Source organism: Varanus komodoensis, unplaced genomic scaffold (assembly GCF_004798865.1).
Source record: "Varanus komodoensis strain SLA01 unplaced genomic scaffold, ASM479886v1 scaffold8, whole genome shotgun sequence".
NCBI classification, from domain to species: Eukaryota; Metazoa; Chordata; class Lepidosauria; order Squamata; family Varanidae; genus Varanus; species Varanus komodoensis.
The window spans coordinates 30,866,547-30,893,889 of record NW_025336481.1 but is presented as its reverse complement, the minus strand read 5'-3'; the positions used below and the strand labels follow the sequence as shown (position 1 = coordinate 30,893,889).

The following is a 27,343-nucleotide window of genomic DNA, read 5'->3' as shown; positions in this document are numbered from 1 at the left end:
TCTGTATTCTCAGAAGAACAGGAATTTAGACGGTTTCAAGTTGGATTCTGGTTTCCTCTGAAGGATACTTTTTGGGGGTTCAGATGGGCATCTGACTTTGCTCAAAGAGTAGGATGACCTTTGCAGTTGTTTATCCATGACTAGATACTTGTGTGTCCAAGGTTATGTGTTGACTGTTGAGGTTTGCCTACACTAGATATAAGTGCATAATGCTAGCTAGATATTATTCTAGTAACTTACAATGCTTTATTTTTGCATTTTATTTTGTAAGGTTTTAAATACTTGGGTTTCTTTTGAAACTGACAGACTTTAAATGTATATATATTGGAATGAATCTTCATCACTATCATCATCCATATTAGACAATGAAATCCTTAGAAGGTAATGTGCTTTTTAAATACTTGAAGCAAAGGAGGAGAGGACAAAAATTACATGTGCTAGCCCCTCTGTCTCCCTTCTCCATGCACCATGAAAGATCAGCTTGTGAGGAAGCAGCTGAGAAGTATCATAAGGGCAACCTCTTACACCTTTGTTGCTGTGGTAAAGAGAACAGCTTGAAGATATAACATATTTTCTCCTCTGTGCAAAGTTTGTGCTCCTAGAACAAAGCTTATTCTCTTTACCATAGTCATAGTTATTCATTTAAAATGTATACATCATATCTCCAAATAAATGGTACAGTCCTTCATGAAATATTTTGATAAAAATCAGGAAAAGCACAAATTCTAAGTTAGGGTTAGGGTTATGATCCTTGGTGCTCTGGTAAGCCCTGAATACCATGGGGAGGAAGGCAGAATATAATACTGTTGGTTTGCTATTTCCAGGGACAGTGGTGGCATACCTGTGACATGCACGCCACAGTGGGCATGCAGAGCCCTCTCTGTTGGCACGCGAGACAAGTCACCTCAGCATTGCCCTAGCAGCTGAGCATTGGATAACAGCGCACATAGGGGCCATGTGCATGCTTGGAAAGGAGTGGTGGTGTCCGGTGATGAAGTCACAAGCTGAGACACATTAGCCATGACTCATTCAAGCTTTTGCAAGGCTGGTCAGTGCGCTGCCAAGGATATACATGTATATTTGCTCGGACTGGCTGTTTTCAGGTTTTATTGCAGTGTTGGCACTTCGCGATAAATAAGTGAGTTTTGGGCTGCAATTTGGGCACTCAATCTCTAAAAGGTTCACCATCACAGGGTTAGGGTTAGAAAAAGGAGGTGTCCTGGCATGATTTTGATGGTTGGAATGTGTTTAGAATGGGCAGAAATGATGAGCTATGCAGAAAAAGCTACTTAAGAAAGGCTTTTTCAAAATCGTCCTCTTTTCAGTGGACCTTTAGCCCTATATTAGGGTTAGGGGTGTGCACCAGGGCAGGGTTAGGCCAGTGGTGGTGAACCTATGGCACGCATGCCACAGAGGGCACACACAGCCCTCTGTCAGCATGCAAGCCATGTCACCACAGCATCGCCCCAGCAGCAGAGCATTGGATAACAGCGCACATAGGGGACATGCGCATGCTCAGAAAGGAGTAGTGGCACCAGCGATGACGTCACATGCCGTGACTCATTAACTATGATTTGTCTGAGCTTTCACATGGCTGGTCAGTGCACTGCCTATATATATATATATATATATATATATATTTGCTTGGACTGGTTGTAAGTTGTTTTTTCTAAACTAAAACATCAGTTTTCAGGTTTTATTGTAATGTTGGCACTTTGTGATAAATAAGTGGACTTTGGGTTGTAGTTTGGGCACTTGGTCTCTAAAAGGTTCACCATTACTGCCTTAGGAGATGGATTCAAGGGTTGTTTATAAAATAAATAAAGATGTGCTCACTGACCATTTGAAAAATCTCTCAGCTGAATGTGGGTATTCGTTACTAGACTTTAGATGGATGAGTCCCTCTGAAAAGCTGGTTATTTTCTGTGACAGGTTTTCAAACTGTGAGCTTCTTGCTAAATATTTGAACTGCCAGCCACCTTTCTATGCTACTTAGCAGCACCCGAAGTTGACTTATCATTGAAGCAAGTATATAGGGGAATTGTTAGTTGCCACTAGTCTCCATTGTAGGTATGCATTGCCCCAGTGTATTGTTCAAAGTTTTCTTTCAGTTAGGAATGGTTAATAAAATGCTTTGGAATGTTCTATATATTTGCCTTGTGAAATTATAACTGGCATTGTTTATTGCTTCCAATTTGCTGAAGGGACTTTTTTGATAAAGGGAGCTTAGAAGTTAGAAAGCTTTGGTGCAGTGCAAAGGAATTCTTTGTCTCTCACTTAACTGTTCCTTTCCTTATGATAATAGATGTTTTAAAATAGTATCACTTGTTTCACTCAAATTTTTTTCTTAGCACCTAGTTATGCTATAAACTCTAAAACTATTTCCTGTCAGTTGTCATTACTTGCAGATTGTTTTATATATATTCTCCCTTTCTCTCTAACCCGCTTCTCTGTCAGTTGTTTTAATCAGTTCTAGCTTTTACTGAAATTGTTTTAGGTGTTTATGCTTTTTTTTACATTTTGTATGTTGGAATTTTACACTGTGTTTTATTGCATTGATGCTTATTATTACTCTTTGATAAATTGTGACCCGCCCAAACAGCTTCACCTGTTGGTGGTATAGATAATAATAATAATAAAAATACCACAAGATGTTATTATTACCACAAGCTTTTAAAAAAGGGATGCCCGAAATTGGAAAAAGACACTAAATAAATTTGGAATAGCTGAAATAATTCAACTACATTAAAACAGCTGTTTCCTAGTTTTAAAATTTAAAAAGTCAATGGCTAGTAGTCATAATGAATGCATGTATCCTTGTAGTTTAAAAGTAATATGTCTCTGAATGCTAGTTGCTGGAATCAATAGTGGGAGAGGGTTGTTGCTGTCATATCTGTTTATGGGCTTCCTAGAGGCATGTGTTTGGCCATTTTGGGAAATGTGATCCTGGATTAGATGGACTAATGTTTTGATCAAGCAAGGCTTTTCTTAAATTCTTTCATAATAGAAACTTCAATCTAATAGCCTAACAAAACTTCTTTTTGTAGGAAATCAAGCCTCAAGGTCATTATAACCATGGATACAGTGAATCTCTTGGGCGTAAAAGCCACATTGATGATTATAGCACATGGGATATTGTCAAAGCTACACAGTAAGTGGATTTATTTGACATCCATATTAGTTTGTGTTAGAACCATGTGGAAAACACTCATCTGAAAACATGTTCCAGTTGCATAAAGATTTTGAGGAACACAACAGTAATTCTGGCCAGATCATTCTCAAAAATATCTTTTAGGGAAAAGGGATTATAAAAACATAATTCAGTTTTACTTATATACTGGTAACTTCAGAATCTGGATATAAAATAAAATCACAGAATTAAGGGGATATATGTGATACTGAGAGATTTTGAATGATACTATACTCATTCCCTGCACTGCTTGTGCTCTGCTACTCCTGCTCCTTAACTGTAGGAATGCAGCAGTAAGAACAGTTTGCTGTGTTTCCATGTTGTTCTAATTTAACTCTTGCTTAACCCAGAAGCAGAATGGAGGCTTGAATGAGCGCCTGCCATAGCACTACACCATGGAAACCCAGTAGAGCATGAAGGTTTTGGCTCTCAGCTCGTTATCTGTCTTCTCCCATTTTTCAGATATAATGATAATTATCCTGAATCATATCTGTTGATAGAAACAGCTGCCCATGCAGCGAGCCATCCTTAATGACTTTGATTAAGGCAAGAGCCATGCTATTAGTATGATATATAAACTGGGTCTGTTTACATTGCCAGGAGATAAAGGGAAGACAAAGAATGCAGCCACAATAAGAGAGCTGTTCTTGTTGTTGTTAGTATGACATTGCATTTATATCCTGCCTTTTCTTCCTCTTGTGAGGAACCCAAGGTGGCTTACATAGCTCCATTTTATCCTCACAACTACAACTCTGTTAAGTAGGTAAGCCATTGCTTTCCTTTCTTTTTCTTTTAGTGGCCACAAGCAATCAAATTTTCATCTGTTTTCAAGGCCAGTGCTGTTCATTATGTATGTAAACAGCAATGTTTGGGGAGATTCTTTTTTAGATGAAATTGTGGTGTAAAGTCTAGAAACCTTGATATATTTGCTTTTGTTACTGTGATAGTAACTTTAAAATGATGATTTTAAATGATTTTACATTCATGAAGATTTAAAAGAGTCAGTGCTGGCATTATTGGTATTAAGTATAACACCAGTCTACCTCCTACCATCACTGTTTTCCTTCCTTTACTTTATTAAGATTATAGGAATGTTGCAAGTATTCTGCTTCTTCTAGATAAGGAGTTATTTTTTGGTCTCTCAGAAAACCAACATTGCAAACTGGAATTACGAATTCATGTTTACATTTTTGATAGAATGAAAGATACTAATTTCTAAATAGTAAACCCTGACTTTTAATATAATGTTACCTTTAGTTGACTTTTCATAAGGGTATGAAGAGATAATGGGTGAATTTGTATAACACAGGTTTGCTGATGAAAGACCCCATGGTACAATTGACAAGGCTAGTCATTTTAAAAGGCAGTCTGAGTTTTGACAGCTGTTAGAAAATTGTGTTCATGTAAATGGGGTGGTTCACACTTTCCCCCTTTTCTGAGTAGTTAGAGCTGATGGGGAAGGTGAGGGGTCATGTTCAGTGCAAAAAACACTAGAGGATCTTTCTGAGAAGTAGATGATACGCACAACACCACCTCTTGCCAGCAGAGATCCTCTCATAGCTCACCATTTGACAGTTGGCAAATGAGAAACAAAATCACCTATGTGTAGTCTTGCTTTATCAGGGTCAAGGATGGTTTTTGATGAAGACCATCCATGGGATTAACAAAATAAGGCTGTGGACAGTTGGAGTTACACTCCTATGTAACTCTGAAAATAGAGAATTCAAAAAATGAACCAAAATTTTGTGCAGATTTTTCCAATTTTGCTGTCATGTCATTTTGGAAGTCACAAAAAGTAATCTTTGGGAGGAAAGCCAGGGTGAAGACTGCAGCGTTTTCAAAAGGCTTGTGGTCAGTGCAGTGGAAACCATGTCAGTGATGGGTGCTCCAAAGTGCTGCTTGGTAGAGTGGCTGTCACTGGTGGTGGCCCAGTTGAGGTTCACAAAGATGTGTTTCTGCTGGTCTTGCTGAGTGGCTTACCTCTGCTACCCTGTACTCACAGTGGGATAGGTCACCTGGTTTCACATGACACAACCATGTATTCCAATGATTGTCAGCTTAGCTTGTTTGTGTAGCAAAGCAGTCTGGGCTCAGCTTATCTATGTCAACACACCATGGCTAGTTACCTGTGTTGGGTTGCTGTGTTTTGTGAAACCAGTCAATGGGAATCTTCTTCAGTTAATTTTAGGGAATGGTCTAAGTGGGCAAACACAAAAGACTAGGAAATTGTATCAGAATGGCGAAGAGAGAAATGAAGTTCTTAAGTTCCATAACCAGTAAGGTTTACTTCTCACTGCTTCCTTCTTATCAAAGAAAGATTTATGATTCTATAACATGCTTATTATTTTAAGTGGGATGTCAAAATTCTTGAAAAGACTAAAAACTCTGCTATTCTTAGCAAACAAAGGGTAATAAGTTACACCTGCTTAATTCCTAATTGGTTCATTTCTTATGTTTTGGGTCTATAATTCATTGCTTGTGCCCATAAGCAATATATGAAATTTTTGGAAGAACTAAAAGAAATGGTTATGAAAGAGGCATAAAATACAGTCCAGGACATTGACATTCAGTGAGTGCTAGGATTAGGGGAGCTTGTGCTGAAACCTTGCTTCCCCTATTTGCCTCTTCCTTAACAGACCAAAATATTCTGTGCCTGGTATTGGATTTTATTTAGTGGAATCATGCGCATGCAGAATGTACACAATTTTCCCCTTAGTTGTGATATTAGAATAAAAGCGTGCATCTTACAAACAGTTTAAATGGGATAATCGGGAAGGTAAGTAGGCTGACACAGAATGAATATTGTCCCTTTACTTTACGTTTCTGTAGATAATATCCAGCTTTCAGGGAATAATAAATGGAGCTGCTGTTTTCCCTTAGGGCAACAGAGAAAATCTCTTTTCTATTCCAGAGAAATAGGAAAATGAGCGCCATCTACTGCTCTACCTAAAATTAGCAAGAGTATTGCAATTCTGAGTGCTAGCTTTCTCCTGCCCCTTCCTTTTCTAGTGAGGCACAAGTGATTACATAGATCAGCATTCTCCATGCTTTTGGAGCTTGTCACAAGAAACTGACCGTGACTACAGAATGGCTGCTGGAGGGCCTGCCTAGTTACTAAGAACAAGTAGCTTTTCAAGAAATTAAGGATATGGTAGAGTTTGAGCTTCAAATACCAATCCATGTATTAGTTCCCATAATATGTAGAGTGATATTTCATAGAAGAAAAAATTTTGGTGCTCAGGTATCCTCTATCCCTCCTTAAGTAAGCACATAAGCAAAACCACCCTTCAGAACAAACACATACAGGTGAAACTACCCCCACTGCCAAACCAAATGTACAAGCAGTGATGCAGCTAGTGTTAAAACTCAGTTATGGACATCCGGGACCCCCCATCCTGGCCTCTACCTCCATATGATGAGCCAGAAAGCAGTAGATGATGAGACAGTGGCAAATAGGCTCTGCATAGCACTTGGTCCAGCAGGGGCATGCCAGATCTTACTGATTATTATGTTGGTTGCTGAAGCATCCTTCTTCTTCTTTTTTGCTTAAACATGTAGTATTGTGGAGGCTGGCTAGGCCTGTACATGGTTATAGATTATAATTTTCTTATTTTTATTTGAGCAATATCTTATTTTCTAGAATGTGATGGTGCTTTTTTTTAAAGTAAATTTGTTTAGCGTTAGGGCATCAGAAGGAAACTTCGCTTTATTCCTGTAGTCATGATGGTGTTCAGATTTAAATGGGTTGCAAAGTAGCACATGTTGAGAATTTAGGATCATGACATACTAATCCTTCAAAAGGGATTGAATATTTAGGGTGGCAGCTACAGGTGGCTCATTCTGAACAAGCTGTGTCATGTCATGTCGACAGCTCCAATATAATTCAGATTAAATCACTGATTCTATCTTTCATGCCTTAGCTATGCAAGGTAAACCTCAGTTTAGCATTCGGATGTGTAAGAAAGGTTTAAAAACAGTTGTCTGAATTGAGGATGCAGTGTGGTATCATTCAAGACTTTTATATAACAAAATAGGGTGTTTAAAGAATGGTGTATCTGGTGGATAACTTATTTGCCCTTTTAATTCTTTAATTCTTTGAAGTATCCCTGCTCCTCTTCCAATGAATAGCTGCACTTGAGAAACATAGGGCATTTCTCACTCACTCTCTTATGGATACTTTTCTTGAAATGCACAATTTTTAAAAAAATGCTTTCTCTCACACTTTCTTTTTCTCTGGAATATACACATGCAGGGACATACATGCAGGCAGAATACTATTTCTGTACATAGAATATGACAAAACCCAGAAAAAATCAGCATGTTTTATAGGTGTTGCTCCTACCAGCAGATACAGAAAAATAGAATGGGATGGGTGTGGGGAGGCAACCATAAATATGAAACTATTTTAATTATACATACTGGACTTAGTTCTATAGAATATTGTGTATGTCTGTGTGGATGTATGTATGTATGTACTTGACTAAGGAACAGAAATGTAGTTATTTAAGTATTCAAAAACTGAAAGATTTTTAATGTCTTCCCAAGATAGAAAAACAACTTTTTATAATCTAATTGAAAAATTTCACCTTGTTCAATGGAAATACTTTGGCTTAAATGCTGAAATGAATTTGCTTATGAAAATGTTGCTTAGGTGGAGCAGAACATAAAGACTGAGAGAATATAAAGTGAGCCATGAATTAATGCCAGTTTGCTGCACTGCCATTGAAGGACCATCTGGGAAAATAGAAACTGAGAAGTGAGGAGCAATTTTGCTCTGTAGAGATAACCTGTATCCTGTTTTTTTTAGCTGGAATGGAAACAGTAGTACAAAACATTAAGATCCAAATGTGCTTTTGATGTTATTAATGCAAAATTACTGGCTATCCTAATGCCATTTTTGTTCAAGGTATGGAATATATGAACGTTGTCGAGAGTTGGTGGAAGCAGGTTATGACGTACGGCAACCCGATAAAGAAAATGTCACACTTCTTCACTGGGCTGCAATAAACAACAGATTAGACTTAGTGAAGTAAGTACTGCTATATTACCAAAAACAGTTAATGGAAATGATAAATTTGTATAACAAGAGCAAAGCAAGATTAAAACATGGCATTTGTTAGAGCCATATAATTTTAATAGCAATGGCTTCTTGCACCTCATAATTTTTGTGTCATGTTAAAAATACAGCACATCATTACTTAGGGCATTTTTAGCAGCATAAAAAATCTGTATGATCTGTCCAGTACCGACATTCAAGATGAGTTAGCTCAGCAAATGGAAAAGCCTTATGATAGAATTTCAGGTCATTACTTAAGTAATTGCATGTTGAAATAAGTGTTCATTTTACAGAATTTTAAGAATAGTTATATAGAAGGATTTAATAAAGTTTATATAAATTCAAGCAATGTATCCATTTAGAAAACAACAACAATCAAGCAAATTTGAATTCGTTAATACAAAAATAAAGTACATTTCTGACAATTCAGAATTACAGACATAATGCAGAATTATAAATCATTTTGGTGTTAATAAATAGCACCTTTTGTTTTTATGATGTGTTTCAGTTTATTTTATTGTAAACTATTTGTGGCAAAAAGCCTGTACATTTTATGTATAAATGAAAGTATCCTGTAAAGATTGGCATTCATATATTGCTTAATTAAAAGGCTTCCCCTAAAAATGCATATGTGCACCTTATGTCCCTGTTCCTGATTGCATTCACTTGATAGTATGTCTGGTTGAGCATTAGAGAAGCAGCTTCTTTCAAGTACCTTTTGCTGATGCTGTGTCAGGGGCAAAAGGCAATGCCAGACTCACAGGAGGAGTCGCTGGTAGGAGTTGCCAAAAGACAATTCCTGTAGCAATTGTTCCTTGTAGCAACAAGAAAGAAAATGCATATGCACTCTGTCTTGGGAGGAACAATTTCAGACATACCCTCTCTAGTTATAATCTGCCTTACTGGTAGGCCCCTTCCAAGAAGACATGGAAGATGACCTCTTTGTGCAAGCAGGTGGGTTTTGTAAGGTGGCTTTACACTACTTGCAATGTTTAGAACATTCCTGTAGTTGTGATGTTGTAAGGTGCTGCTTGTCCTCCTCATACTGAACATGGACATGTTTATGTGAGGTGTGGTTTTTTCCTCCCACAGACAAAAGGTAATTCTAATGGCATGAACCCCATGTAAAACATATTTCACTAGGTAATTGCTATATATTAATTTATTAATTATTTTACTTTTAAAACATTATTAGCCTGAATAAAAATGTATTTTAACATGTGTAGCCACTTAAAAATACTGAGTTCCTCCTTATCTTTAAACCACTATTTCACAGGGTTAAAGCCATCATTAATTGGCAAGCTAGTAGTTAAATTACTGTAAAGGTATATTTCCACAGCTGCTTTTGATGTTTCACATTTTTTGATTACAGTGCTCTCTCCTATACCAATTCTGTGCCTGCAGGTATTACATATCGAAGGGTGCTATTGTTGACCAGCTAGGAGGTGACCTGAACTCCACGCCACTTCACTGGGCAACAAGGTGGGAAAAGATTTGGATGTTGTCTACCTGCAGCTTTAACTCAGAGGAACTCATTGATTATTAGTTCTTTGCAAAAATATTCTGATTTTTTTTTTCATTTCTGTGGAAGGATAATTTTACTTGTGTATCTGACATCTTTCCCTAATGGGTGGTAGGTAATTTCTCCTTAGCCAGTAGTAGACAGCTCCTACTGAGTTTGCTTGAGTATGCTTATTGCATGGCCATAGATACTCCTTCAGCAAAGGTGAACAGTTTGCTTTGTAGTAAGGTCAGAAGGCTTGATGCTTGATATTGAGCTGTTTTTAAAGTGACTGTAAACAAAATGGTAATCCTGCATTCAAATCAATGAAAAATCCTTTAGTTTGCATGTACTTGTCTATAATGATGAAGTTGGTGGAACAGAAGTAAACAGAAAGGAAGTGCATAAGCCTGAGTGAAAGAGTCTTGCTTTCACTCTTGCCAGATATAGGCATACTGGGAAAGTAATATCTTAACTGTTCCAATATGCTTGGCCTTAAAGAGTGAATTAATTAGTGTACTGTCTAAGATGGTATGATCTAAATAATCTAAAACTCATTATTGAAATACCAGCTCTTAATCCATAGGACAAAGAGCTGGGTAAATAGATGGCTGCGCCATGTAGCAAAGAATTTGATCGTATTCTGGTTCCTTTCTTCTCTATACATCTGTGCAATAATGGAAAAAATTAGTAACTCATTACCTTACCAACCTTTCTCTGTTTTATATTCTTTTCATTTTAGACAAGGTCATTTATCTATGGTTGTACAGCTAATGAAATACGGTGCAGATCCATCATTAATTGATGGGGAGGGATGCAGTTGTATTCACTTAGCGGCACAGTTTGGACATACCTCTATTGTTGCATATCTAATAGCCAAGGGGCAGGTGCGTATGTTCTGTTTGTTGGTCTGTCTCTGTCCCTCCCTCCCTTTCTTTCTTTCTGTAGCTTTTAATTGTGATAGTATTTGCAACTCTCATGTTGCTTGATTAATAACTAAAATGCATATTCATATATTATACAATTATATTATTATCCAGATAAATGACATGTCTTGAGGTCTAACCATACCAGGTAAGAATTCAGAGCTTTTACTCAGATTACATAGACTAGCAGTATAATATTAAACATTACTATTCAGAGGCAAGTTTCATAAAGTATGAGTGCTTATCATTGCAGTTTTGAAGTACTTCATTTATCTGGATAATAATATTATTTAAAAGAAGTCAGGTTTTCCTGTATAAACAAAAGTAATTAACATCAAATGTGTTTCATTCTTAAACTGCATTTCTTCAAGTATGGGTTTGCAGATCTTTGCAAATGGAAAGAATAATTATGTTTTTGCGAGAGTTCCCATTCCGTGTCCCCAAACCATTATACTTTTGAATCTAGTCTTCTTGTTCCTTTTGTAATACTGCTTAAGTGGAGCACTTAAAACTCAGACATGATTTTAAAAATGTTTTAAATATATAGACCTGGTTTGAGCTTAATGACAATCCATTGGTTTAAAAATGGTTGTTGGACAGGAGAGAATGGGCCTGGTTTGATTGTAGTTGATTGTAGGCTGTGGGGTAAAAATGGAAGAGGAGATTGTGCTACATGCAGAAAATACACTCATGCATCCTGTAGAACCTTTTGTTTTATAAAATAATAGGTTGCCATTATACATGAGTACAGTGTTTGGGTCTGATCCAGACTTCCCATGAGCTGAATTCCAGTCCCAGGATGCTCTGTTGGAAGAAGTGGCAGGGAAGTTATTTTCATTGATTCCTTTTTCCCCCTGCAGCTCAAATAACAAGCTGTTTCAATATAAGCATATGAAAGGATTTTATTGCATTTGCACATGAGTTCTAGAAACCTGCACTTTGAGCAGATTTTTTTAGGCACCTCAATATTTGTTTCTCAAAAGTTTCTAAACCGCACACTGAAGGAGAAAATCCACTAAATGTTCTTGTTTTGCTAATACTAGCTTTGTTGTCGGAAAATGGCAGCAATTCTTAAAAGACACTTTTAGCCCTCTAAGCAGTAACTCTAATTCTCACAGACTCATCCACATAAACCCTTCCTGCAATTTCTAAGAGTCAGAGGCTTTTCTTCTCCACTAATTCCAAATTCTCTTTGTATGGGTTTTTTTCCCCTTTAAACTTAAATAAATGAACTGCCTAAAGCCTGAAAATTTTCATGGTATTGAGGTTGATGTGCCTTGATACATGGAATTATTTCTGAATATGTGAATTTAAGAGGCATGTACATGCAAACTAACAAATCGTACAATTTAAGGAGAAGAATTCCAGGCATAGCTTGAGATCTATAAAACTCTTTTAGCCAAGACTTGTATATAAGGAGAGGGAGTTTTCATTTTCCCTGCCTTTCAAACAGAGGATTCCCTGCTGAATCACAAGCTTCTCTCCATTTTTAAAGCAGTTTGCCTTGTGGCAGAAGGGCCTTCTGTTGAAGAAACAGAAGTCCAAAGTTTTCTTGGGTGCAAGGAACTAGCTGAACATTTCTTTTAATCCTGGACAGTGTGCTTATTTCATGCCACTCAAAACTTTCTTCATATTGAATAGAATATTCACCTAATATAATCAAGGCAGTTCAATTGCAACTCACAGAGTTTTAACAGCAGATGGTGCTCTAGCACATATTACAATTGATAATTTCAGTAATTTTAAGCTCCACTCAGTATTTAAAAATGTTGGGACACCATTTTAAAATTACTGTTCAGATACTTTACTTTTACCCCCATTCTGAATAGGCATCTGAAAGTTTATGCTTCAATATTCTTTCTTCAGCTTTAGTACATATACATTTCTAATTACTCATGCTCTTTTCATCAGGATGTAGATATGATGGATCAAAATGGAATGACTCCTTTAATGTGGGCAGCTTACAGAACACACAGGTAACTTGCTCATTCAAAATCAGAGCTATCTGGAACACTTTGTACTAGTCAACTATAAACTATATAAAATACTTTAGAGTTGGTTAATATTATTATATTAGAATAACAGAAGCTTTCTAAGAATTATCGAGAGGGGAACTAATTCAGTGTCATAGGTATGTCACACAAGGATCAAAACATCCATAGCAGTTTTATTAAGAATATCTCCCTTCACGGAATTAGAATGTGCTGTGATCATCTGTAATACTTAAACCTGTGTCATCCTATGAAGATGATTGGTAGGAGATTCAGGACAGAAAAAAAAGAAGTACTTCATGCAACTCATAATTAAACTATGGAATTCACAGCCACAGGAAGTAGTGATGGCCACCAATTTGGATGGCTTTAAAAGGGGGTTGGACAAATTCATGGAGGAGAAGACTATCAATGGCAACTAGTCAGAGGCAATATGCCTGTGTACACCAGTTGTACCCATCCCACTTGAGCCATCCTATGGGCAGCTGGTTTGCCACTGTGTGAACAGGGTGCTGGACTATATGGAGCATTGGTCTGATCAAGCATGGCTTTTCTTCTGTTCTTATGATCAAACTATTATGTACTTCCATTTCAGCCCACCTCTGTTTTTTTTTTAAATCCTCCCATAAATTAGTGAGAACATATGGGGGCAGGGACTTATTTAGAGCACAGAAATAGAAATAATATACCTACTCAGAAATAAGATCCACTAGTTTAATGGGGTTTATTTACAGGTAAGTGGGTGTAGGATTGTAGCCTTAGTATTTTCTGAACAGCCAAATATTCTGTAGATTCATTAGTGCTTTAGATACTTTTTTCCTGTACTAAAAGTATCTGATCTGTATGGAACAAATAAATACTCATTTATTTGCATATTTCCCAAGTATGATTTCCCAAGGAATCATGCTCTGGTTTAATTTGAAAATAGTGGTACATTTTTGTATAGTGTTCCTTGCTTTCTGTTTCTAGTGTGGACCCCACTCGGTTGCTGCTTACTTTTAATGTTTCAGTGAATCTGGGAGACAAATATCATAAGAACACAGCACTACATTGGGCAGTACTAGCGGGAAACACTACAGTGATTAGTCTTCTTCTAGAAGCTGGCGCTAATGTTGATGCTCAAAATATCAAGGTAAATGCATGCATTTTTAAATGGAAACCTGCATATTTGGTTGGACATTTCTACTCAGTGTGAAATTATTTGGCCAGGGCGGCTTGTTTTATAGTGTATATTTGTATTTTATTGTATATATTTTAAAATGTTATTTTAATTTTTTGTTGTAAGCCGCCCCGAGGCTTCGGCGAATGGGGCGGCATAAAAATGTTTTAATAAATAAAATAAATAAATAAATTCAGTATTCTATCCATAGAGACTGAATAGTTTTTCCTCTGCACCTCTTGCACCTGTAGTTTCATTTTTTAAATCTATGTCCACTGTTCTTTTTCCCCTCAGCCCTTTACCACCTCGTGCACATACTCCACATTTTTCCGTCATGATTGTGAACTTCATGCTTTTTTGCCTTTACGCTGATTCTTGAATTGCACCAGTTTAATTTTCTTTTTTCTGGAGCTTCTTACCATTTGTCTTTCTATCTCCCCAGTTCCTAAAATTATTTAATTATAAAATCAGTATTTAAAGGGTATGAAATTGCTTCGCTAAAATGATTTTCATTTAAATATTTCTACTGCTAAAAATTCCACTCACTCCTCAATTTATGAAATAAAATATTTTAAGATTTATATAAACAGAACTTCTCTAGTCTGGAATATATATTTTTTCCTCATTCATGACAAGCAGCAGTTTGCCATAGAACCCTTCTGCAGATATTTCGTTTCCTCTATAAAGCAGCAGAGTAACGAGAGAGGAAGTAGCAGCATGGGGCAGTATCCAACAGTACACTAGCACTAATACAAATTATGTCATGCTAGCATAATGAACATTTAGTCTTAATTGGTGCCACAGGTTTTCCTGGAAATCACTTTGAGCCAGCTCATGTTGTAGGCATTACACTAGAGATCCTCTACATGGTACAATGGCATGAAGTATTTTATCCTAGTGCTAGTATCCCAGCTGGATACCACACATACATAAATCAAGTACTGTGTTAGTGTAATTTATTAGAGTGATGAAAATTACTCAGGAAAATTTGTTGCATCTATTACAGGGTGAAAAACTACAATCTTTTGATATACTTTGTGTTTTGCTTTGTAAGCTGCCCTGAGGCTTGTTGCAAAGGGGGCGGCATAAACATCCTTTAAATGAATGAATGAATGAATGAATGAATGAATGAATGAGGAGAGAATGAATAAAGTAGCCAGATAACTGAGCTGAAAGTTCTCCTATTTGTAGTATTACTAAAATGTTGCAGACTAATATTTCTTAAAGTTTGAGGCAGGTATGTCTTGGGAATAATAGTTAGTGAGTACTTAACTAGATAATAGAAGAAAGCTAGATGTCCATATCCTATCTTCTAGACAGTAGTATATAAGATACCATGTATCACTATGCTTTGCACTCAGTTGGAAAAGAATACTATCTATTTTGTTTGCAAATATTGTACTTTGCCAGATTCTGTATTCTCTACCATGTGTTGAGAGCACGGGTAGTCCTGATCCTTTTTTCTCTTTTTCTCCTTTTCCCAGGAAGTACTGAGGCTTGGCAAATAAAACATAAGCCTATTACTGATTGTATATCCTTATTTATGAATGAAAGGCAGGGCATGATGGTCCTGCTATGCCGCCTCTTGGTTGTAGTACCAGTAAATTGAATCCTAATATTACCACCTATTCAGAACAGTGGATTGCATTCATCTAACTGTGTTTGTTGTGGCCTTGCCTCTAGCATAGATGGACACCATTGGCAGCCAGTCAAATCCAGGTTCTTGTAAGGTTCAAGTAATTCCATGCATTTTCCAGACAGCCATTTTAAGATTTATTTCTATCTAAGTAATAAATCTTAGATAGGATTCCATCCTGATTTATCTTTACTTCCCTATCCTTTCCCCAGAGCTATTCAAGAATGCAGAGATGCTCCTTTCATGCTACCTATAATGTCACAGTGTGGGAAGGAGAAATAAGCTTGTGAGAAATGGACAGAGAAAGTTGTCTCTTTCTTTAGCATGTAACTGTTTTTCTAAGCTCTGTGATGGGAGAATGAGGAGCAAAGATGTGCAGGAAGAAGCACATCGCTGCCATTCTTCACTGAGCAAGTTTCCTGCAAAACTAGCTCTTCATCTAGTTCTTTAGAATAAAATGTGTAGCCACCCTAATTGCAATGATATGAACTGTAAGCATAGAATTGGATTACGTTTTTAGAAATAACTCTTATTAACTGCTTGTAAACTTTAAAGTGGCTTCATAGTTTGGAATTTGATGGGAAAATATTCCATCTCTTGGACCATTAGTTGTTATGAATTGTGTTTAGAAAATTCCTCTTTACTTCTCAAAGAGAATTGTACCTTCAACATTTTTAGTGAACTGACACATTTGGCAAAAATGACACATGTTCAGTGAAATCTTTTTTCAGTTCTTAATCCAGTTCAATCCTTTATTATCAATAGTTACAGTCCATTCATTGGTATTTTAAAGTAAGAAAAAATAGGTATGATTTAGTAACAGGTTCCCTTACTCATCACATGATAAGTTGAAAATATATGTTGAATAACTGCATAACAGCCTGGCTCACATGTAACAACAACCTATTGTCTGAGCAGCAAACGGGTTGTTATACATGAATACTACTTGCAGCTCATGTGTTTCTTTCACTTTTATCCCATAATATGCAATCTGCTCATTCGTAGGTTATGGAAGGCAACATGCAAACCTGGACTGCTAAACAACCCAGTGGTTAACCTATGTTTTGATGCTGCATTAATCACTGGGTTTGGATATCACACTTCACAGCTTACAAAGGAGCCAATCAATCATGAGTTGTGGGGTAAAAGTGGAAGAAGTAGGCACTCCATGCGTGACAACCCATCAGTCGTTTAACAGATGGTTTGTCATTATGTGCAAATGCAGTTCCTACCCAATATCTCTGCTGTCTGCAGATGTTCCCTTACAGGTGTCTTGCAGTCATCTGAAAGGTCCTGCAGGTATAACTTTTTGAGTGGATGTACTCATTCAGGAAATTCTAAATTATTGACCTGTAAGGTTTGTGGTTTATGTTCAAAGTTAAGTGCAAGATTTTGATATTTAGCTACCAGACAGGCAGCAGCCTCTTTGCTAAGAGACCTATGCATACATTAAAGCTTTCAGGAATATAATTAGACATGGGGAAAAGCAACATCATTTATTTTACTTATAGCATGGATTGCTATGCATATATCTGTGGGTACCTGAGCCAATGTATAGCAGAAGTGTGTAATAATCAAATGACTAGTAAGATCCGCTGGTATGCTTCTTTGTAGGTCATCCCCATTTTCCCATTAGTATCTTTTTTAGGTTTTGCTTTGGCATAAGGCCTCAGAATGGGTAATGGTATTTTCTTTTCCCTTTCCTCTTTTGGAAGACAAGCATGATGTTTGGTATTTTTAACAAGAGGAGTCTTCTGCAGTGTAGCAGATTATATTTGTTGGACTCTGGTTTACCTTTGAGATGGGTAATCATGTCTGCAAAATAAAACAGCTGATCACTGAATTAATATGTATAAAGTTAGCTGCCATTCTTAAGCCTTCTAAGGGTTTTTTCTTGATTCTTGCAAGAAGGGATGTTGTTATGTGCTATCAAGTTGTTTTCAACTTATGGTGATCCTATGAATGAAAGATGTCCAAAATGTCCCATCCATGACAGCCCTGCTGCGCTGCTGTAAATTCAAAGTTGTGGATTCTTTTGTGGAGTCAATCCATAAATAGATAAATCTATAGTAAGTGTAAGTTGCTGAATCATATGCTTTTACTTGAACCTTTCCTGTCATATTCTTCTAAAGACAACAGTTCATTCTAAAAAAATGAAATGTGTCACTCTTTGAGGGGGTGGCAGGTGTTGTATCATTTGACTAAACTTGATTTTGGATAAGCAGTATTGTACCTTCATTAGAAACTTGAGCTCTGAAGAGAACAGAAGCAGTTAGGAAAAAACAAACAAATATGAGAGCTAAGTTCAGACTTATGATCCAATTATGGAAATATTTGTATTTATTTTTGCCTTAGCTATTCTGCTTAAGGAAAAACAGTAACAACAACAATAACAGTAACAACAGGAAAGAAAACATACTGAAGGTGAATTTAGGTTAGCATTAGAGGTTGGCATGTAAAGCAAGAAATGTAAGCATGTACTTTGTTAAGAGAAGTAGAATGTAATAGAAGTTGCTGCATTTTTGAGATTCTGTTATCAGTTGCAATGGTACAGAATTTATTTACTATATGGTTGTTGTGGTGGTGGTGAGATTCTAGAATCCTCGAATTATGCTATAAAAGGGGAAGGAAATTTACCTTTGTTTTGCAACAACTTTTCTAGTTGTTAGCCCCAGTTAGCTAACAACTGTAACTGCTGTTCTTCAAAATCAATTCTCAGTTTTTCATATGGGTGGCCAGGGTAACTGGCCCAGTTCAGATATAATTAATAGCCATGTGTTTTTTTTACACACAAAACATTTTTTAAAACTAAAACTCACTCTAATAGGTTCTTCTTTTGTTTACTATACTGTTTGTTTACTCTTTTTGTTTCTCCCCTGGACTTCAAAACTATGTACACATTAGTGAATGGTAGCCTGGTCTTATCAATTTTCTTGTGTATTGTGTACCCTGTTACCTTTGACTGCTGAAACAGACAAGGAAATGGACCAGGAAAGACTACAGTATCAGAAAGGGCATTTGCAAAAGACTGCAAAATTAGAACCCCAATTGTTTTGAGACTCCAGAAAAATAAAATAGAAACCCCAAGAGAATGAAAAGAGGCAATGACTGTGGTGGGGAAGAGAGAATCTTGGTTCTTTTGTAAGGTCCCCCACAATAAGTGCTGGAGCTAACTGGAGGATTGATAGGGAAGGGAGGAAGAACAACCCACGACAAGCCCAAATGTCTGTTGAGAATATTGTGGGTTCTTCAGACTACAATAGGCTTTTATTAAAATCTTTGACTTTGATACACCTTTTTAAAAAGGCTTTTAAAAAAAGATAGGAGGAGGAAATCCTATCATGGCTTAATACTATTAACAGATGCCTCAGAGTGGTTAGTTGGTGATTGGTACAGGTTTGTTTTGTTTAAGCCATTTGATCTAAAAAAAAACAAAAACTTATGCTGTCATGTATACTTGAGAGTAGAAGAAATAGTTGGACCAGCAGTAGTGTTTACAGTGGGTGTTACTTCTGCATAGTGAGTCATTGCCCACAGCTAATTTAAAAATTGCTGTAAAAGAAAATCAATTGAATTTCAGTTCAAAAACTACAAACCCAGGAAACTTTAGTTGTGCAGATTATCAGGAATTTATTTAACTGTTTTTGAGCTCATTCCTTTGGCTTCTCTGCTGAGGAAAGTCTTGTTCAATTTACCAGTTTCCTTGTGGCAAAATATGTCCAAGAATAAAACAATATTTCTTGATTCCAAGGTACATAGGGGGCTCTCAGTAAACATTAGAAGTGAAAGGAATTTTCACTAGGGGACCAGAAAGCATTGTTGCCCAGTTTCTATTGCTATTGAATTCCTTAGAAGTGATTTGCTGACTAAGATTTCCAAGTCACATATGGGCTTTTGGTGCACAAATCCTATCAATAGAAATTAAATGCCTAATGGTGATTAGGTGTGTAGTCTCTACTGATGCTGGAATTCAGATGTATAATCCTTGCCATTTGTGCTCTGTCTCAAAGGCTTCTTGCCTTTCCTGGGTAACTTCACTTTCTGGTACCTGTCTCATTTTTTTTTAGGAGAGGGCCGAACGATGGAGGATTCAGCCATTTTTCAAGCCTCCATGAATGCTTTGTTTAGGAGGGGAGTTATCTTCAGTAGAAGAGAGGAGGAGTGCAAAACTGGAGCTGGAGGTACCTTCAGTTGGTTGTTTTTTGCCTCCTCTGTACTACAAGAACGTTCTGTCTTGAGGTGTAAGCAAGTTGTATCTTTGGAAATCTCTGTTGGTAGGATTAGGATGCAAAAGGCCAACCCCGTATTGCAAAGTAATTTTAGATTTTTGGAAGTTGAAAGGCTTTCTGCATTTTATCATGAGAGATTAAAGAGATTATTTTGCTATGATAAATAATCTCTTCAGTCTCTCATTAAACAAGTATAATTAATTAATATCAATATCATTAATTAATGGAAATATCACTTCCAAATCTTGTGAAGTACTAGTTCCTCATTACTCAGCACGGGTTAGGCATCATCTGGAGTATTGTGTGCAGTTATGGGCACCATAACTTTAAGAAAGATGCAGACAGATGCAGACAAGCTAGAAAGGGTTCAGAGGAGGGCAACAAGGATGATCAAGAAACTGGAAACAAATCCCTGTGAGGAGAGATTAAAAGAACTGGGCATGTTTAGCCTTGAGAAGACTGAGGGGAGATATGTACAAGTACGCTACAAGTACTTGAGAGACTGTCACAAGAGGAGGGACAGGATCTCTTGGTCATCCCAGAGTGTAGGACATAGAATAATGGCCTCAAGTTACAGGAAGCCAGATTCTGGCTAGCTATCAGGAAAAATTTCGCGACTATTAGAGCAGTACAAAAAAATGAACCTAGGGAAGTTGTGGGCTTTCCCACAGTAGAGGCATTCAGGATGTAAACAGACAGCCATCTGAGAGGGATGGTTTAACTTGGAGTCCTGCACTTAGCAGGGGGTTAGATTTGATGCCCCTCTGGCCCCTGCCAACTCTACTGTTCTTTGATTCTATGTTAGTTACCATGTTTGTTTCATGTAGAGTGGGTATGGCTAGCAAGTAATAATGACTGTAGCTTATTACCGTTCTATTCCCTGAGAGATAAAGATGAAGAATGATTATCTGCCATAGCCGTGGATAGATTTTCCTCACAGGAGCTTTTTTGTTCATCTTTCTGTATTGGAGGGGAGAATATATTTAAAAAGTCATTTCTTAACTACTAAAGTTACTTCTGAAAACAAGGCTAAATATAACAAGCTGCCAACCAGGAGCCAGCAATCAATACATTATTTATTCAGATTCTCTCTCTCTTTTTTTAAATCAGTGGCTGTGGTATGGAATAATACTGAATTTTTGTAGCTTACATTTTATTTCCATAATGTGGCATACAGAAACAAAGATGCAGATATTCAATATTTACACATAGAAGATAATTGGGATTGCACTATCCCATCCTGCACTGCCCTCATTAGGTGGTCACTTGTTAAATTTAATGTTTGCATAGGGCATAAATAGCATCAACTGTTATCCTGCCGCTAGCCTTAAGCCTTAATATCCTTGCTCTAGTATAAACCAATGGTTGTTCAGTATAACTATCACAACAGCTAAAAGTAATGACTTGCAGCAGTGGTGGCAAAAAGGGGTAGGAATATCACCCCTTTTGCAGCTGTTCTGATGACTTTCAGTAGCGTTGGTGCTTTTTTGCATTGTGCTAGTTACATTGCAGAAATATTAGTTTATGCTAATACAATATTTTTAATGCTACTGCTGGGACAATATTGGCAGTATAAAATGCTAGAAATACATTATATATCATAAAATCAAGGAATATAGGACATCCTGTTAGCTATGTACAGCACTACCCATATATGCATAAATTTAAATGTGATCATCTGGAAGAGTGGTATTGACCAGTAAAGTGTTTAGTTTTTACTATATGTACAGATACTGAAACATATGTCTAATAACACCCATACTTGCTGTCTACTACCTACACAGATTTATCATTTGCACAGAGCATTGGTTATTGCTTAACAAACATATCTGTTAGAGTTTAATTGGCTTCCTTTGGCTTGCCTTTGCTGCTTTTCTGTGAGGGAAAACCTTGTGTTCCAGACTAATGAGCTAAGAATGCTTGTCTTTTAAAATCCTATGAACTGTTCTATCTACTCCCTAAGGTAAACTAACAAACTTATAGTGAGGCAGGAGACCATGTCCCAAGAAGACACAGAAACTGCCAGCTGCTTATCACTTATCTAATCAAAAGGAGAAAAGATTAGAAGAAAGTAATTTTCTCTAAAAATAAAGAAATCTTGCCAAGGAAAATAATCTAGTATATTTTACAACTTTTAAATAGTTAAAATGTTTTGAATTAATGTTTATTTTTAAAAGTGAAATTGTCCTGCATCTGTTTTCAATATTTTTAAATTTAAACAAAGCCTCTTCAATCTTCCATTTTCTTAATAGGGTGAATCACCACTTGATTTAGCCAAACAAAGAAAAAATGTTTGGATGATAAATCATCTACAGGAGGCAAGGCAGGCAAAAGGATATGACAGTCCATCATTTCTCAGAAAGCTCAGGGCTGATAAGGTGAGAAGACTCTTTAAATGATACATCATATAATATGTTTTCCACTTCTGGTAGCAGTCAGACTGTTTAGATATTCCCAGTTGAGTCTCCTACAGGAAGTATTTGGAGGTTTTGGGCTTCCTTGCTTCATTCCTCTTCTTGTTCACTGATGGACCTAATCTAGATATGTTGCATTTGTCTGAACATAGGATCCTCCCTGAATCTACAGGATTAAACCCTTTTAAAAATGTATTGAACTTGCTTTGAAGTATAAATGTTAAAACGATCTACTTATATTTCAACTAAGTCTTTTAAAAATAATGTTTGCTTTTTTATGTAGGAATTTCGTCAGAAGGTGATGCTAGGTACACCTTTCCTAGTTATTTGGCTGGTTGGGTTTATAGCAGACCTTGACATTGATTCTTGGCTCATTAAAGGATTAATGTATGGTGGTGTTTGGGCTATGGTTCAGTTTCTTTCAAAGTAAGTATGGAATTAAGGAATTCCTTTTTTAAAAAAATAAGGATAATTTAGTTATTCATAAAGTATTGTCAGATGTATAAAAGCACCATACCTGAAAAGAATTTATTGTTTTATCCCATTTCCACCTTTCACTGAATTATTATTCAAGACAGACAGAAAAACATACAATGTAGGTGCATTATACAGTGAAATATGGTTTGATGCCCTTACAGTCTTGTGGATTGTTTATTGAATGCATACTATGCGAAATAACTTTACATTACAACTTGAGTCAATATATAAATCATTCTCTAGTTGCTTTATATTAAAATGAAAGGGTTTATCAGTCCATCTGCCATGATTCTTCTTCCACAATTCTGATATCCCTTTCCAGTGTTGAGAATAAAATGTTGAAATCCATTTGTAAAATGCCTATCACATTCCCTCTATAAATGAAATATAGCATGTGTTTCCATTGTATCAGTTAAATATCCTTCCATTACATAATGATCTATTACACAAACACCCCATTTAAGAGAGTTTTTCTTGAAAAGGGTGTCTGAACATGAATAAAGAAAAGAGAGTTAGAATAACCTTGTAATTTTAGGGGCAAAAATATTTTCATATCAAGAATTTTATTGCCTAAAGAAAGGTTGTAAGAAGGATTATCTTATATTTCTTGTCTATTTAAGAAATACAGAACATGTCTGATACATATTTTAAACATTAGAATCTCATGTGTAAAATTAAGAGATTAGATTACCACAGCTCATGTTCTTGGTTTGGCTTTTTTTCTGAACTCAGTTAAAATAACTATAATCTTGATTTCTGCTGAATGTGCAGTTTAGTCTTTCTAACTGCTGTCAAAATGTGGCTTTCACATAAACATTCCTCTACGGTTCTGGATTCCTGTAACACTCTTAGCGTGCAGAATTTTGTTTTTTAGCCTTAATGGAGTCCAATTGAATCAAGTTTTAGGAAGTTTGCACAGCCAGCCTGAAACAATGTAGTTTGACATGTTACTAGACTGGCAGCACTTCGTATTTTTTTTCTGAAACTTCTGCAGTGTTGCTGCTTGTCTTCAAACGCTGATTCATATAACCATTTTGAAATGTAGTACAACATGACTACATCTTGAAAATCAATTTGGTATCCTACCTGTGGGTTCATTTTTGCAAGACCACTTTACCATGTTAATCTGAGGGGAAAGGCCATTTTATGAATCTTGCCCAGTGGATATAAAAATATATAGCTTTATATTTCTGAGTCTGTATCTGCTTAAGGTGGGTAATCTCTCATCTGCTTGATTCAGTATTGCGTTGAAGTTTATGAACTTTTTTGGACAGTCATTAAAAAAAAGGTCTGTCTTCAAATGTTATCCTACTGCTTCTGATATTGATGCATTTGTAATGATGGTGCTGAGTACACCCACCATATTGTACTGACCCTAAAAACTGTACCTACAACCAACCACAATGGGGACAACATTGGAAAATTCAATTCTTCCTTACTCTCTTCACCAAAGGAATACAAGAGTTAGAACCTTGAAGGAAGTAATAGAAGGAATTGGCCTGAATATTTTTATGATACATACCAAATCAAAGAGTATTTATTCAGGTGGTCACATAATTTATATTAATCAATGGGCAATTCATTGAGTATAATAGCTTGTAATACATTTAAAATTCACATTAAAGGATTTTTGTGCATATGACTACAAAGTAGTCTGATCTACTTGAATTCTGACCATGCATATGTAGAATTTTGTCTTACACATTGGTAAAACAAACAAACTGGAGAACATTGGTGGAAATTCTGTTCAATTCATACTTCATCTATGCATTAGAAGCTAAGCAAATGTATTTTCTGAACCAGGTAATTATGAACACCATCAATGCTCTACTTAAGATTTAAAAATGCTTGCTTTATTGAGTCATATAGATGATTAAAGACTTTTACTAGAAAGATTAATAGATTGACAGAAATAGTGTGTGTGTGGGGGGGCAATTTTGTCATGCCAGGATACCATGTTTTAATCCCATCTGATAATGTTTCTCTATTCTTCTATAGATCTTTCTTTGATCACTCCATGCATAGTGCACTGCCTCTTGGAATCTACCTAGCAACAAAATTCTGGATGTATGTGACATGGTTTTTCTGGTTTTGGAATGATATCCTTTATGTTTTCAATAATTTAGTATATGAAAATTTTGGTTTTAGTGATTGTGTAACTTACACTGACTTTAACATTTAAAGGCTAAAGTGTAGCAAATATTGCAATGAACTGAAGATTAGAGGGCTTGAAAAAGATCAGAGGACTCACATTAAAAGGGTTGAGAGACTGATGGAATTGAGACTGACAAGAGTGTAGGGAAAGGAATGAGTGAAAACTTTTACAATAAGTAAAAGTAGAGTGAGGAAGGATGAGATGAATGAAAGCAAACAGATTGGAATATAGATTGAAGAAGACAGCTGGGTGCATAAGGACTCTGAGCAGGGAGAACAGTGGCCTTAAAGATCAGTCCTAAAGGACGGGATGCAAGAGATTACATCATAGTGAAACTGCTGCTCCCTAAACCCTATTATCTTGTGCTAGCCAGGGCAGAATGTGGCAGCCTCCTGTCCTTTAAAAATATTCCTTCCCATTGACACTAAGAGGAAGAAAATTAATGTGCCAGCCTCAACAACTGGTCATCCTTTTGGTCTTTGAGTGGACAGTGGAGAGCCAGTGTGGTGTAGTGATTAGGAATGCAGGGCTGGGACGCAGGCAATCCAGTTCTAGTCCCTACTCAGCCATGAGCCAACTGAGTAACTTTGGGCCAGTTGCCAGGCTCTGGGGCCAGTTTATCTCACAGGGTTGTTGTTGGATAGGATAGGATTTAGAGCAGGAGACAAATCATGTAAGCCACCTTGAGTTCTTGTAAGAAAAAAGGCAGGATTTAAATCTAATAAAATAAATAAATACATACATATGGGAAGGAACAAGTATGTATTAGAGTTTCATGGCTTTCCCACATCCTGCTTGAATACGCCTATCCATTATACTCACACTAACGTCTCCCTTTTCAGTTTCTTCTGTCTTGTTTTGCTTATTTGTTATAAGCCACTTCAGGAGCTGTTTTTGCCTGAGGGGTTGGATAAAGATATTTAATAAATAACTTTATCATTTCTCAATTATAAAATCTTTCCTCTTCTGCAGTTTATGTTCATGAACTTCCCGTGACAGCAGATCATGAGCATGTTTTACACTGGCCATGCAGATGCTGCCAAAATCAACCTTCACTAAGTCTCACATGTCAGTTTAAGTTATTAATGTTTCAAGCTTCTACCATTAGTTGTCCTAGTCATTCTAAAGTTCTGCCATTAATTAACTTGTCTACAAGTTGTTGAAATCACATCTCTTCTGTTTTTACAGAATCATGTAGACAAGTGGCAGTCAGAGAGAATTTATTCCATCATTACTATCATTTTTATGTACAGGATGCTTAATTTCAGTCGATAATAAAGCCATATTTATTCCCAGTGTGATGAATATTACAATATATATTTAGTTTCTCTTTATGACTGCCACCATAGAGTTGCTTCTGGACGTATATTTGATCAGTAGTGAAAATGTTTCTAGAAAAATAATTAAAATAATTAAAATTGATATTTAAATTGTCAACAGAATGTTGATAAAATATTAATTTTAATTTACTTACTGTATTTAATTTGATATTCTGAGGCCTTGTTAGGTTCTACTCTGCTTAGTGTTGCAATGCATTCCAATTCTCATTGGTATTCATTGTAGAAGTACATTAGGAGTTTATTAATTACTAATGTGCTCAATTCAAACACCAGAATTTAATAGAATATTTGTGTCAGAAGAACATAGATAAGAGCTTGTATTTCATTGTTCTGATCTCTACATGGAACTGTATGAGCTTTACTAATCAGGAGAGGCATGTAGAAGCAATAGTATCAATCTCTCAGACCATTTCTGTATTCCACAAATTGACCAGGCCTTTGCCACAAGAACCTCCCATATTGGTCAGAGTCCCTGCCCCCTTGAACCCTCCGGAAACTGTGCAGATCAATTAACCTCCAGGGTGGGCCAACTTAATACATTCTCCACCCCTGCATAGGGAAAAAACTGCTTAAGTCTACATCTCAACAAGAAGTGACCTGATCATGACAAAGGGACTGATACTGGGATAAAGTTCATTCAGATTAAATGAGCACTTCTCATAAAAAGCTGCAGTGCTACAGGACACAATAAGTGATTTGGTTCTGGAGAAGCAGATAGCATAGTTTTATAATGTCTAACTATCATATATCCGCCTTTTATTTAATCCTGACAAAAAGATGATGACCAGAAAAATCACTAACATTAATCTATGATCTGCTAGTATTGACAAATGGAACTTTAAAAAGTTTCTTACCTTTCCTTATGGCAGCATAGATTGATATTTATTGTCAAATCCTTGCATATCACTGGGCGGGTTGAACTCCATCACAAAAAGACGATTATGGTATTTTCAATTCCTTATATAATCAGTTGTGTGGTTAAAGAGCCAGTGTGGTGTAGTGGTTAAGAGCATGGGACCGGGACTCAGACAGTCTGGGTTCTAGTCCCCGCTCAGCCATGGAGCCAACTGGGTGACTTTGGGCCAGTCACAGACTCTCAGCCCAACCTACCTCACAGGGTTGTTGTTGTGGGGATAAGATGGAGGAGGAGAATGATGTAAGCTGCCTTGAGTCCTTTGTAGGAAAAAGGCAGGATATAAATCGATAAATAAATAAATAAAGTATTCCCCGATTTACCTGGAATTTCAAACTATTGCATATATAAAGAGT

At 36.5% G+C, this 27,343-nt stretch overlaps 1 protein-coding gene across 3 annotated transcripts in view; it reads left to right on the top strand.

Moving 5' to 3' along the window:
- ZDHHC17 (zinc finger DHHC-type palmitoyltransferase 17) overlaps window positions 1–27,343 on the top strand; it is a 50,628-nt gene that overhangs the window by 9,940 nt on the left and 13,345 nt on the right. For 2 of the 3 annotated variants that reach the window (XM_044455284.1, XM_044455282.1), the window contains exons 2-10: window positions 3,048–3,151; window positions 8,097–8,219; window positions 9,651–9,728; window positions 10,490–10,634; window positions 12,585–12,649; window positions 13,634–13,796; window positions 21,941–22,066; window positions 22,386–22,528; window positions 24,578–24,678. In XM_044455284.1, the coding sequence (XP_044311219.1) occupies window positions 3,048–3,151; window positions 8,097–8,219; window positions 9,651–9,728; window positions 10,490–10,634; window positions 12,585–12,649; window positions 13,634–13,796; window positions 21,941–22,066; window positions 22,386–22,528; window positions 24,578–24,678 (1,048 nt within the window). The remainder of the gene's footprint in view (window positions 1–3,047; window positions 3,152–8,096; window positions 8,220–9,650; window positions 9,729–10,489; window positions 10,635–12,584; window positions 12,650–13,633; window positions 13,797–21,940; window positions 22,067–22,385; window positions 22,529–24,577; window positions 24,679–27,343) is intronic. The other variant, XM_044455283.1, reaches the window with a different exon arrangement.